General features: G+C 43.1%; 1 protein-coding gene across 2 annotated transcripts in view; it reads right to left on the bottom strand.

Annotated features, from left to right (window-relative positions):
- Nucleotides 1-14,020, bottom strand: part of FBN1 (fibrillin 1) — a 291,197-nt gene that overhangs the window by 206,036 nt on the left and 71,141 nt on the right. For both annotated transcript variants that reach the window (XM_068275426.1, XM_068275425.1), the window contains one exon: nucleotides 13,095-13,193. In XM_068275426.1, coding sequence (XP_068131527.1) covers nucleotides 13,095-13,193 — 99 coding nt within the window. The remainder of the gene's footprint in view (nucleotides 1-13,094; nucleotides 13,194-14,020) is intronic.

Below are 14,020 nucleotides of genomic sequence, written 5' to 3'. Positions count from 1 at the left end.
GCTGCGAACAGCATAAGTGGTTAATAAAATTGCACAGTTCTGCAGAAAACTCAGAATTACCACATATGGGGGCAGAAATCAAGAGTGAATTATCTGCAAAATAGTTAATTTCTATTAATTCGTAATCATATTTTTAGATGTGTACCCTAATTATAGAAACACATGTCTGCATATTACTCTTACAAATAAACCATAACTTTTTACTTAGCCATCCATCAAGGAGACACATCAGTAGCCATATCTGACACAGGGCTGGTGCGCACCAAGCGTTTTTGGTAGCGTTTTCAAAACCGCTGCCGCCTGTGAAAACACTTGGCTAATGTATCTCAATGGGATGGTGCACACCAGCTGATTGAGGTTTTTAACAAACAAGGCTCCTGCAGCATTTTTTGCGGTTTGCAGATGCATTTCTGCCTCAATGTAAAGTATAGGAAAAGCTCAAACCACTCTGAAAAATGCTAGATCAGAGCGGTTTTCCAGGCGTTTTTGTTACAGAAGCTGTTCAGTAACAGCTTTACTGTAACAATATATGAAATCTGCTACACAAAAACGCTCCAAAAAACGCTAGGCATGTTTAGAAAATCTTTCTAAGGGCCCGTTCACACTTGCAATCGCGTAGCGCGGAAAAATCACTGGATACTGCGGCGGTTTTGGAGCGATCGCGATTAGCGTGCCGTGCACGCTAATCACGATCGCTAATCGTGGAACGCTCGTCGCCGGCAAACCGCTGCATGCAGCGGGGTTGCGGTTATCGCTAACTGCAACCGCGGCAGTGAGAACACTGCCACTCGCTACATTGTGTAGCAGTTTTTGCAGAACCGCTAGCGGTTTGCCGTGAGCGGGAATCGCGCGATTCCCGCTCAGGTGAGAACGGGCCCTAAACATGCCTAGAATCCCTCTGAAAATCTGCTTCAAAAACCTCTAGCGTTTTGCGGATCTGTTGGAGGTTTTTGGTGTGCACTGGGCCTCAATGTTAATTATACAAAAATAAATAAGTCCCTTAGAAGAACATTTCTTTAAAGCTTGCTGCATTTTGCAGTAAAAACTATACTTAGATTTACAAACTGTACTTTGATTTAAAAATATACTTTGATGAAGGATTTCTATTAGTTTTACACATACTTTTCAGCATTTTACATGTTTGTTTTTAGCTCGTATTATTATCATTTATTATCATCTGCAAATGCATTGTTTATTACTGTAATTTTCCAGTTTCCAGTCACCTTTCCCACACTTTAGAAATGCTCTTTTAAGCAAATTATGCTAAAATTAGGAAGCTATGGGCAGCATTAGTGCGAAACATTATACAATATAAACAAGGCCCTTTTGGGATATTTGGTGTGGGGCAGACATGAATGTTATAAGCCAAGTATTTGAATAAACACATTATAATGTAAAATGACTTCGCTCTCTGTGAGAAATCTCCTCCACAGTCCCCATTCTGTCCTCTTGAGACTAGTTTGCAAATATATGCTGAATGTTTGTATTCTAGTCTTTCAGGGTTCCATTGACTGATACATGGGACTGGATCTAAAAATACAGTAACTGCTTACTGCTTGGGAATTCACATTCACAGAATCAGAATTCTTGTTAAAGGCTATATTCGTACAAAAACAATATATCAGCTCTATTGCTCGTGCTACAAGGAATCCTATACACAGAGCTACTGCTACACTGTTAGGCACCTGAGACCTATGTATGCTGTAGTTAGCTACAAATCATTAAAGGAATACTATCGATTCACATATTTTTTTCAATTGACACAGGAATTGTTTGGGAAGTGCTGCTAAGTACTGGTATATACATTTTAGTAGCAACCTCTTTGTTTACTGTTATCAAAATACATTCAAACTTTGCTGACGCCAAAACTGATGGCTGACTGAGCCATGAGGAGAGGGGAAATTCCCCTCACACTTGATCAGTTAACTCTATGTGTAGCTCTGTGTATGACAGAGAAGAGAGCTCCCAACAGCTGCAGCTCCTGTGTCCTGTGCTTCTGACTGACGTGTCTGAAGAGAGCAGAGGAAATGTAACTAATTCTCACAGCTTTTTATACAGTTTTTGCTTTCAGAGTTTGATATGTTTGATATTTGCTTTCTGTAGTCTGATATGCAACTCTGGCTGTGCATTGAAGCAGACACCCCTTATGCAATTGATTTGTCCCAATATAGCTAAATCCTACCCTCAATAAATTACAGCTTTTGCCTCTGCTATTTAACATGAAAAGTGGGAAAATGTTTACACAGCTACTTAGACATTATTTGTACATTATCATTTTAGAACACTTGGGTATCGATAGTATTCCTTTAAAGAGAAAATGACAGGAGACACTTAAAGATGAAGCTGGAGCTCTGCTGAGCATTGCATGACCTTCTGGCATGTCACAAGGAACATTGGGGAAGTTGGGACCAGACATTTACCCTAGAAGGCAGAAGCTGACTGGTTAGTCATTTCAGAAATTACATCATTGCAGTATCCTGGCCTACCCTAGTGCTTTCTGGGAATGGGGCATACTACATGATGCCAATCATCCTCCCTCATGTTTTCTAATGAGGGTGTGGCTTTGGGAGCCAATGTTCCTTCTCACAGAGAATTATGAGATCCTGTGTATTATATTTAGGTCTTGGAAGATCCTTCAACTCTGTCACACTCCTGTTGTTCATCATGGGAGAGAAGAGTGGCCCAAGGGTTGGAATTGTCATCCAGAAAGTAGATAGCCAGCACTAATGCAGTGACGGAGCAGTTCACTCAGAAGGTAACTAGAGATGGCTCGAACCTCCAATTTTAGGTTTGCAAACCTCGAACTCGAACTTCCGCAAAAGTTTGTGAACCTGCGAACTTTGCGAACCGCAATAGATTTCAATGGGCAGGCAAACTTTCAAAACTACAAACACTAATTCTGGCCACAAAAGTGATGGAAAAGATATTTCAAGGGGTCTAACACCTGGAGGGGGGGCATGGCAGGGTGGGATACATGCCAAAAGTCCCGGGGAAAATTACGGATTTGACGCACAGCAGGGTTATAATCCCTAAAGGGCAGACATCACATTACATTCCTAAATTGGAGGCCTTGCTTGAAAACATCTTGTGTGTGTATACATCAATCAGGGAGTGTAATTAGAGTACTGCTTCACACTGACACACCAAACTCACTGTGTAACGCACCGCAAACAGCTGTTTGTGTAGTGATGGCCGTGCTGGACTGATACGCACGATGGCGAGAGTGCAGGCGATGGCGGTTTTCAAACCCATATGGTCGGGCTGAGGTAGCTCAATGACAGTACAACAGTGACTGAGTGTCCAGCTGATCAATTTTGGTCTGTCCACAATGAAGCAACGACCTTATTATCTTGGGTCAGGTGTGCCCCCCAACACACTCATATAGCCGATCATTGCTTCATTGTGATACGCAAGCCCCTTCACCGCGGCAAGGTAACGATCACGAAGGGGAATTGACACATGTATATGCCTTTTGTTTTGTTGCTGCAGCCGCAGTGCAGCCAGAAAAATTAGGCAGGCATGTACGCGCACCAGAAAAATGATTATAGCGGCCTCTGCTAGCAGTGGCCTTAAAAATTCAGGAATCCATCTGGAGTCCTGGACCCTGTTGGTGGTGGCGGAGAAGGCAGTCAAGTGGCCTGCAGGCAGAGATGCTGTGTGTGGGGACTGACTTAGTCTTTGGGCAAGCCTGACCGTGCTTTGCAGACCAGGCATCCATGGTCAGATGGACCCTTGACCCAACGCTGTGTGCCAAAGATGACATCACTTGCCTTGGTACAGTTTGGGTATCGCCTTTTTTGAGAAATAATTGTGGCCTGGTATCTTCCACTGCAGTGTGTGGCTTTGCTTTTGTGTGCTGCCTTTCCTCAGGTGGTCATCCAATTGCACTTTGTGCTTTTTCATCATGTGCCTGCGTAAGGTAGTTGTCCCTATGCGGGACTTGGTCTTTCCACAGCTCAATTTTCGGTGGCAGAGAGTACAGATGACATTGTTCTCATCTAAGGCAGACACACAAAAAAAATTCCACACCGCTGAGCCCTGGGATGATGGCACTTTGGTGGTGGCTGCCGACGGAGTGTTAAGTGGGGTGCCAGATTCAGAGCAGGAGAAGGAAGATATGTCACGCCTCCATGCAAAAGCTGAGGAAGATAAAGTGTTCTGTGTTAAATAGTCAAATACATCTAGACAATATTGGGGGTTGACGGCACGTGCCTTCTTCTGAACACTTTAATTTGGTCGAGGGCCGCACAAAATCACCACAGCATAACCTCGAACAGACCTGCCGGGTGGCCTGCCTCTGGCTCTGCCTCAGCCTCTGCCTATTGTTTTGTCCATATTGGGGGGGATGAATTGAAAGCTGTGCACTGACTTGACTAATACAATGTGCAGTCACACAGGTGCAGTGAAAAGGTATACAGTGACTGCTGGTATAACAATGTGCAATCACACAGGTGCAGTGAAAATGGATGCAATGACTGCTGGTATATAATACAATGTGCAGTCACACAGATGCAGTGAAAGGTATGCAGTGACTGCTGGTATTAACAATGTGCAGTCACACAGGTGCAATGAAAGGTATGCAGTGACTGCTGGTAGAACAATGTGCAGTCACACAGGTGCAGTGAAAAGGTATGCAGTGACTGCTGGTATAACAATGTGCAGTCACACAGGTGCAGTGAAAAGTATGCAGTGACTGATGGTAGAACAATGTGCAGTCACACAGGTGTAGTGAAAAGGTATGCAGTGACTGCTGGTAGAACAATGTGCAGTCACACAGGAGCAGTGAAAGGTATACACTGACTATTGGTATAATACAATGTGCAGTCACAAATGCAGTGAAAGGTATGCAGTGATAGGTATTACAATACAATGTGCAGCTGACACACAGGTGCAGTTAACAGGCATGCACAGACTGGTATATAAAACAGCGTGCGGTCACACAGGTGCAGTGAAAGGTATGCAGTGACTGGTATTACAATACAATGTGTAGCTGTCACACACACAGGTGCAGTGAAATGGTATGCAGTGACTGGTATTTAAAACTGCATGCTGTCACACAGGTGCAGTGAAAGGTATACAGTGATTGGTATTACAATACAATGTGCAGCTGTAACACAGGTGCAGGTCACAGGTATGCATGGACTGGTATATAAAACAGCGTGCAGTCACACAGGTGCAGTGAAATGGTATGCAGTGACTGGTATTTAAAACTGCGTGCTGTCACACAGGTGCAGTGAAAGGTATACAGTGACTGGTATTACAATACAATGTGCAGCTGTCACACACACAGGTGCAGTGAAAAGGTATGCACTGAATGTGCTGGGCCTGGCACAGTATAGCAGTTAGCAAGGGCCAGCTGCAACAGACAGTGCTGTATATGCAAGTGTCAGTGGGCCACACATACAAAAAAAAACACATTACAAGAACATTAGCTCTCAAAAGAGCTGTTTTGGGGTGCTTTTCAGCAATAAATATCAGCAGGGAGCAAGCTAACAGACCTCCTAACTATCGTTTTCCCTATCTCTCCAATGTCTCTCCCTTCTCTCACTAATTACAGCAGCAGACAGAGTGAGAAAATGTCCGACGCTGCTGCCTTTTATAAGGGAGGGGGTAGAGATGAGCGTAATGACCTAATTACGATTTTGCGAAATTTCGCGTAATTAGTGTAATTACGATTATGGCCGTAAGTACATAATCGTAATGAAGAAGGATTTCGCGAAATTTCGCGTAAGCGTAATTTTCGCGTAATTTTCGCATTACAGTCGTATCATGCCGTAATTTCGCATTAAACGCTACCGTAATTTCGCGTTAAACCGTAACGCTCCGTATAATATAAAAAAGCCGCCGACTTTAAGGGTTAATAGCAAAGCCCCCTTCAATGCTAAGAGCCTCAAATTTGGAGAATATATTAAGGAGATCAGGAGGAATAAGAGGAAAATTTTTTTTTTCAAAAAGACCTTATAGTTTTTGAGAAAATCGATGTTAAAGTTTCAAAGGAAAAATGTAAACATTTAAAAACCCGCCGACTTTAACGGTTAATAGCAAAGCCTGCTTAAAGTTTAGGAACACCAAATTCCCAGGGTATATTAAGGGGATCAGTGGGAATAAGAGGAAAAAATTTTTTTTCAAAAAGACCTTATAGTTTTTGAGAAAATCGATTTTTAAGTTTCAAGGGCGAAAATGTCTTTTAAATGCGGAAAATGTCAGTTTTTTTTGCATAGGTAACAATAGTGTATTATTTTCATAGATTCCCCCAAGTGGGAAGAGTTTTACTTACTTCGTTCTGAGTGTGGGAAATATAAAAAAAAAACGACGTGGGGTCCCCCCTCCCAGACCTCTTTAACCCCTTGTCCCCCATGCAGGCTGGGATAGCCAGAATGCGGAGCACCGGCCGCGTGGGGCTCCGCACCCTGACTATACCAGCCCGCATGGTCCATGGATTGGGGGGTCTCGGAAGGGGAGGGGCAGCCAAGCTTTCCCCTCCCCCTCCGAGCCCTTGTCCAATCCAAGGACAAGGGGCTCTTCTCCACCTCCGATGGGCGGTGGAGGTGGAGGCCGCGATTTCCTGGGTGGGGGGTTCATGGTGGAATCTGGGAGTCCCCTTTAAAAAGGGGTCCCCCAGATGCCCACCCCCCTCCCAGGAGAAATGAGTATAGAGGTACTTGTAGTACCCCTTACCCATTTCCTTTAAGAGTTAAAAGTAAATAAACACACAAACACATAGAAAAAGTATTTTAATTGAACAAAAAACATAACCACGAAAAAAGTCCTTTAATATTCTTAATTAACCATTAATACTTACCTGTCCCTTTAAATAAATGATCCCACGCAATATCCTCGGAAATGTTCTATCAGTTACAATGTAACAAAGTTATTACAATATAACAACTTTGTTACATTGTAACTACGCCGCACCCGACGTCACTCACCGCCGCCGCCGCCGCGTCTGCGCTGCAGGACCCGACAGAGCTCTGAGCTATAGCTCAGAGCTCTCGAAAGCATCTTTGTATTTGGGCTCCAAGGAGCCCCATTGGTCCTTAGCAGACCAATGGGGTTCCTTCTGATTTGAAGGAACCCCATTGGTCTGCTAAGGACCAATGGGGCTCCTTGGAGCCCAAATACAAAGATGCTTCTCAGAGCTCTGAGCTATATAGCTCAGAGCTCTGTCGGGTCCGTGCAGGACGCTAAGTCCCCGCCGGCTCCGCTGCCCTCCCCGCCTCTCCCACATGTCACCCACATGTCACCCACATGTGGGTGACATGTGGGTGACAGATGTGGGCGGGGTGGACAGCGGGAGCTGCGGGGACTTAGCGTCCTGCACGGACGCGTATGCGGCGGCTGAGCGGCGAGTGGCGTCGGGTGCGGCGTAATTACAATGTAACAAAGTTGTTACATAATAACTTTGTTACATTGTAACTGATAGAACATTTCCGAGGATATTGCGTGGGATCATTTATTTAAAGGGACAGGTAAGTATTAATGGTTAATTAAGAATATTAAAGGACTTTTTTCGTGGTTATGTTTTTTGTTCAATTAAAATACTTTTTCTATGTGTTTGTGTGTTTATTTACTTTTAACTCTTAAAGGAAATGGGTAAGGGGTACTACAAGTACCTCTATACTCATTTCTCCTGGGAGGGGGGTGGGCATCTGGGGGACCCCTTTTTAAAGGGGACTCCCAGATTCCACCATGAACCCCCCACCCAGGAAATCGCGGCCTCCACCTCCACCGCCCATCGGAGGTGGAGAAGAGCCCCTTGTCCTTGGATTGGACAAGGGCTCGGAGGGGGAGGGGAAAGCTTGGCTGCCCCTCCCCTTCCGAGACCCCCCAATCCATGGACCATGCGGGCTGGTATAGTCAGGGTGCGGAGCCCCACGCGGCCGGTGCTCCGCATTCTGGCTATCCCAGCCTGCATGGGGGACAAGGGGTTAAAGAGGTCTGGGAGGGGGGACCCCACGTCGTTTTTTTTTTATATTTCCCACACTCAGAACGAAGTAAGTAAAACTCTTCCCACTTGGGGGAATCTATGAAAATAATACACTATTGTTACCTGTGCAAAAAAAACTGACATTTTCCGCATTTAAAAGACATTTTCGCCCTTGAAACTTAAAAATCGATTTTCTCAAAAACTATAAGGTCTTTTTGAAAAAAAATTTTTTCCTCTTATTCCCACTGATCCCCTTAATATACCCTGGGAATTTGGTGTTCCTAAACTTTAAGCAGGCTTTGCTATTAACCGTTAAAGTCGGCGGGTTTTTAAATGTTTACATTTTTCCTTTGAAACTTTAACATCGATTTTCTCAAAAACTATAAGGTCTTTTTGAAAAAAAATTTTTTCCTCTTATTCCTCCTGATCTCCTTAATATATTCTCCAAATTTGAGGCTCTTAGCATTTAAGGGGGCTTTGCTATTAACCCTTAAAGTCGGCGGCTTTTTTATATTATACGGAGCGTTACGGTTTAACGCGAAATTACGGTAGCGTTTAATGCGAAATTACGGCATGAACGAAACGCGAAATTTCGCGTTGAAAATTACGCTTACGGTATTTTCAATTACGATTTTAATGGCAATTTCGCTACGCTAATTTCGCATCGTAATCGCAAATTTCGCATGCGTAATTATAGTAATGCGAAATTACGAAAATTTCAGCTCAACTCTAGGAGGGGGGCTCCAGGAGGGTGTGCAGCCTGATTGGCTCCCATGTGTCTGCTGTCTGTGATGTAGAGGAAAGTTTAGCCCAATGATGTAACATAGGGGGCGGGTCAAACACTCATAAAGTTCGCGGTTCACCGCGAACGTTAACCACCGTTGTTTGCGCAAATAAATTCGCCGGCAAACCATTCGGGCCATCTCTCAAGGTAACATGGTAACAAAAGTTTAGAACTCAAAAGGTGAGGATGAGGATTATTTTGGGAGGCCATTACTGTTTTGTTTTTTGGTGGTACAATGGACAGAAGGGATAACATTAAATAAAACACATGAGAACATACAATCTCCATGCAGATATTATGCAGGCTGGGTTTCAAACCTGGAACTTCAGCCCTGCAACAGGGCCAACCCTAACCCTGAGCAACCTTTTTGCCTTTCTCTGGATCAACTGAGATATGGGCAGGCGCAAATGGTCCAGGCAAAAAGTAAAAAGTTAATGCTGGCATCTGCAGGGCTCCAGGAGTTTCCTTTAAATTGGCCTTTTAATGTGTGTGGATTTTACATTTGCTTAAATTGCTACAGATCAACATTAAAAGGGTAAGCAATATAAAATCCTCTCCTGATAGATCCTTTTAAAATCCATTTTTCTCCTAAGCTTCTTGAGAACAATTATAGGTTACCCCAATCATTAAGGTAAAGTAGCAACTATTCCTCATGCTGCACTTATATCAGAAGGAGCTAAATTTAAAAACAACGTTTCCTGACTTGGTACACAAAACAGCTGCTTCCACTATGCTAAGTTAGCAGGTACAGTAAAACAAATGGATTGCACAGCAGTTGAATAACAAGTACAGTTAAATACATGGGAACGGTGTTCTTAACAATAAAACATGCTATTTGAGATAACTACATTAAACTTAACCAAGCACTTGCTATTCAGAGCTATAGGAAATTATATCATCCAACAAGCAGAATAGGAAATCAACTCAAGCAACTGATTTCAATTAATTCTGCTCTTGCCAACATTTAATTCCATTCCCAACGAGCTGATTCAAACACTTTGAACCAGAGTTTAGATTAGTAGAATGAACAGATGCTTAGGACCTAATCTGAGAGCAGTTTCCAGGCATACTTCTCTAACGGAAAACAGGATCACATGAACCCATAATAAGACATTTCCTACATTTGTTCAGAAGTTGCCTTCAAAATTTCCATAGAGGATATTATCTGAAGCAAAGGATTCTAAGGGCCCGGAGAATGCTAATAATAGTTCCATATAGTTAGCGCAATACTTACTATATGGAAGTGATCTTAATGCCGCGATTGATGTCGATCGTCGGCGAATCGCAGCAATCGCAAAATGCACTACAGGCAGCATTTTTACCGCGATTCTAGAGCAATCGCCATAAGGATGCTAAAAAGCGCTAACAGCGACTGCTTTAAAAATCATGAGAGTGTACAGTAATTTTACCGTGTTAATCGTGGTAAAATCACCAGTGCAAAATGCTAGCATTTTCCGATTACAATTGAGAATGGGCCCTAAAGGAATGTTGTCCTGGGCCTTTGTATAGCTTGACTTGTAGTCTATTCAAATCAGTGGTTTGCATACTCTTCAGGCTTAGTGCTACTGTTATGTTATTTTTATCTGTGTCTCGTGACACATTTATCGAAAATTTTCTTTTTGACTTCTTTAAAATCTTTTACTGCCAACCAAGCAGCTCCATTATGGTGATGAAATATAATACATAAAGAAAATGTCCAGTTGGAAGTGCTTCTTCCTGTGGCTACAGTAGGACCCGGATAAATGGGAGCCTTCATAGTCTGTAAGGAAGGCACACTCCTATGTAAGGAAGGCACACTCCTATGTAAGGAAGGCACACTCCTATGTAAGGAAGGCACACTCCTAAGGAAGGAAGGCACACTCCTATGTAAGGAAGGCACACTCCTATGTAAGGAAGGCACACTCCTATGTAAGGAAGGCACACTCCTATGTAAGGAAGGCACACTCCTATGTAAGGAAGGCACACTCCTATGTAAGGAAGGCACACTCCTATGTAAGGAAGGCACACTCCTAAGGAAGGAAGGCACACTCCTATGTAAGGAAGGCACACTCCTATGTAAGGAAGGCACACTCCTATGTAAGGAAGGCACACTCCTAAGGAAGGAAGGCACACTCCTATGTAAGGAAGGCACACTCCTATGTAAGGAAGGCACACTCCTATGTAAGGAAGGCACACTCCTATGTAAGGAAGGCACACTCCTAAGGAAGACATGCTCTTTACATAGCAGCAAGCACGGCAATGTAAGGCATGCATAGCGGACGCTCTTTAACATTAAGGTGTGCTGCTTTAGCAGTGCAGCTTAATGAATCAAGCCCCTTGTGCCTGATGTGATAAAGGAAGAATTTTTCACTTTGCCTCCTCTTTTCAAATACCCAATTAGGTTGATGAAAATTATTGTTGTTATTTTTTTCTTTAATTTTCTTCAGCCTGACCATAATATGGATTGTTTTTGTCTTTATATAATGAGGAGTGTTGAGATTTGTATAGTACTGTATAATACAGAAGGTTACAGCAAAATGACTTTACACGCGATGGATACGTTGGTGAATGATTATATGAAGACCAGGGACTTGATTCACTATGCGGTGCTAACCTACAGCATTTCTAAAGTCTTTAGGCGCGCTAACCAGGGTGCTAAGTAGGTTAGCACCGGATTTCTCAATCAGATCGCGCACTAAGTACCGCGCGCAAAGTCCTATGCACGCGCTAAGTCCCATAGGCTTTAATGGGCACTTCGCGCGGAGCGCCCTGAGCTCTGTGCAGTGCGCGCATAAATTTTTGCGTGCGTAAAGTTTTGCGTGCAAAAAGCTAGTTTAGACGTGCTAAGGGGGTTTCCCCCCCAAAAAAACCAAGAGATCTCATCCCAAGAGGGGACACGCCCATATACAGCACAGAGGAATAAATCCACATTCTTAGTATTACATTTGGGAGAGGTATTAGTATAATATTTGGGGGGATTTCAAAATGCATATTCGGCTGTGAACATAAACCACAAATGAGTTTCCCTCCGTTTCTCACTTGTCATGATTTTTCACAGGGTGTTATTCTCTTCAATAATCTTTTCTCCCACCTGAGTGGCTTTAGCCAACAATTAAAGTTTTGAGTGGCCTTCTGGGAGGTGTGCAGTTCTGCCAGTACTCTCTGGAGTTCTAACAATGAGAGATTCCTCCCCTTCCCCCATTTCAAACAAACATCTCAGGGTTTTCTTTGTTTTCAATATCATTTCCTGAACAGCAGTTTAACTGCCAAAATAGTAAGATACCAGCCAGCCTCTCTACTCACTTGCACACTATTTTGTCAGTTAGGCCTCGTTCAGACTATACGCGCTGCCGTGCGCATTTTGGCAGCGCATATAGTGTGCGACACGCAAGAACGGTAGAAGGGCATAGACAGCCCTTCTACCGTTCCCATCATATGCGCTGCGTGGCAGCGCGATTGTACTGCACGCATTTTTGGGAATCGCAATTGTAATGAATGGAATCTGCAGCGCAGCGCATAGGAGCGCAGATGGCGTGCGATTGGACGCGTTGCGTTCCGATCGCACAGCCATCTGCGCTAAATGATGTGAACGAGGCCTTAGACTTTGCAACTGCTGTTCAGGAAATGCTATTGAAAACAAAGAAAAGCCTGAGAATCCCCCATGAGGAGATGGACTGGTCCAAAACCTGTCAGTTCTGTCAGAATTTAACTGCCTACTTTTTTCGCGATAGTGGTCCTTTAAAGTGTCTAAATGAGTCTCATTCGGTTGTTTTAAGTGAATATTATTTAATATAGAGCTGGTAAGTTGCACATTACCTTCCAATGGGTCTTCATAAATCTGGCTATAAATGCTTTCTAATACCTTATTGATATCCATGGAATGATGTCCCCGTCGTTTTTTTTGAGACTATATTTATGTGAAACAGCATGGTTCTTTCCAGCCAGCCTTGCTAATAACTTCCCTGATTTGCTTACAAATTCAGACTTGTAAAGGTCCCTGTACAGCTTAGTGAAAATAATCCCTTTCTTATGTCTAACCCTAACTTCTTATAACCCTTTCCTGATGCCTAGTTTTAACCTCTTAACCCTAACAACTCAAGCTAACCTGCAGGAGATGGCCAGCACCAATATCAAACCCGAAAACTGAAAATGATGTCAGGCATTTCAATGGCAAAATCAAACCCTGCTACAGAAAACAGCATGAGCAATGATGATGAAGTCAGCACTTACAACACCCTACAAAACCTATGGTTTTGGAGCATTTGCAGAGGCTTGCTTTAAATCTCTCTATATGTATTACTATTTGCTCAGTTTATGTTCCAAAGATTTGTGACTGGTTTGCTTTAAATTGAAAAAAAAAATCAGAAATAAGTCAATGAAATACACTTCGTCATAATAACTTACTTGACTTGGAGCCACAAGATGGGGCTGTCTGGCCTGTAGGGCAGGTACACATATTTGGCCGTGAACAGAATCCATCACCACAAGAGTGCCGGCAAATCGCTGTAAGCATATGAACAGTTTAGATATGTTAATCTGGGAATTAATTGTGAATTATAATTTTTCCACACTTAAAACTCATCAAGTAAAGTCTATTTTAAATAAGTTTAGTTTGCTGAAATAAATGAGTAACCTATGCTATCTAACTCATAGCCTTCTACATTACTTGATATAGCTAATTAATGCTACAAACTGTATGATAAAGGCAATATTAAAAGACTACCTATCAGTCTTCGGAAATGTGTTGAATAGAAGTTTCTACCAGCACGGTGGCGTTGTGGTTATCCCGCCTGCCTTGCAGTGCTGGGTCCCCGGTTCAAATCCCAGCTAGGTCAACATGTGCAAGGAGTTTGTATGTTCTCCCCGTGTCTGCGTGGGTTTCCTCTGGGCACTCCGGTGTCCTCCCACACCCCAAAAACATACAGATAAGTTCATTGGCTTCCCCCTAAATTGGCCCTAGACTATGATACATGCACTACACGATACATACATAGGCATATTATTATGGTAGGGACTAGATTGTGAGCCCCTCTGAGGGCCAGTCAGTGACAAGACAATATACTCTGTACAGCTCCATGTAATATGTTGGCACTATATAAATACCATATATACCGGCATATAAGATGACTTTTTAACCCTTAAAAATCTTCTGAAGAGTCAGGGGTCATCTTATACGCTGAGTGTCAGTGTGGCGGGTGGCGGGCAGAGCTGTAATTACCTAATGCTGCAGTCATCCAGTGAAAAGAAAGATAGATTGTGCTCTCTGTTTAAAAAAATAACTTATTGTGTTAGTTTCTTGCAAGCAGCCGCTCCCGTGGATTCCGAGGTTA

Source organism: Hyperolius riggenbachi, chromosome 3 (genome assembly GCF_040937935.1).
Source record: "Hyperolius riggenbachi isolate aHypRig1 chromosome 3, aHypRig1.pri, whole genome shotgun sequence".
In the NCBI taxonomy this organism is placed as follows: domain Eukaryota; kingdom Metazoa; phylum Chordata; class Amphibia; order Anura; family Hyperoliidae; genus Hyperolius; species Hyperolius riggenbachi.
Note: the sequence above shows the minus strand (reverse complement) of the source record. Positions and strands in the feature narration are given on the sequence as shown.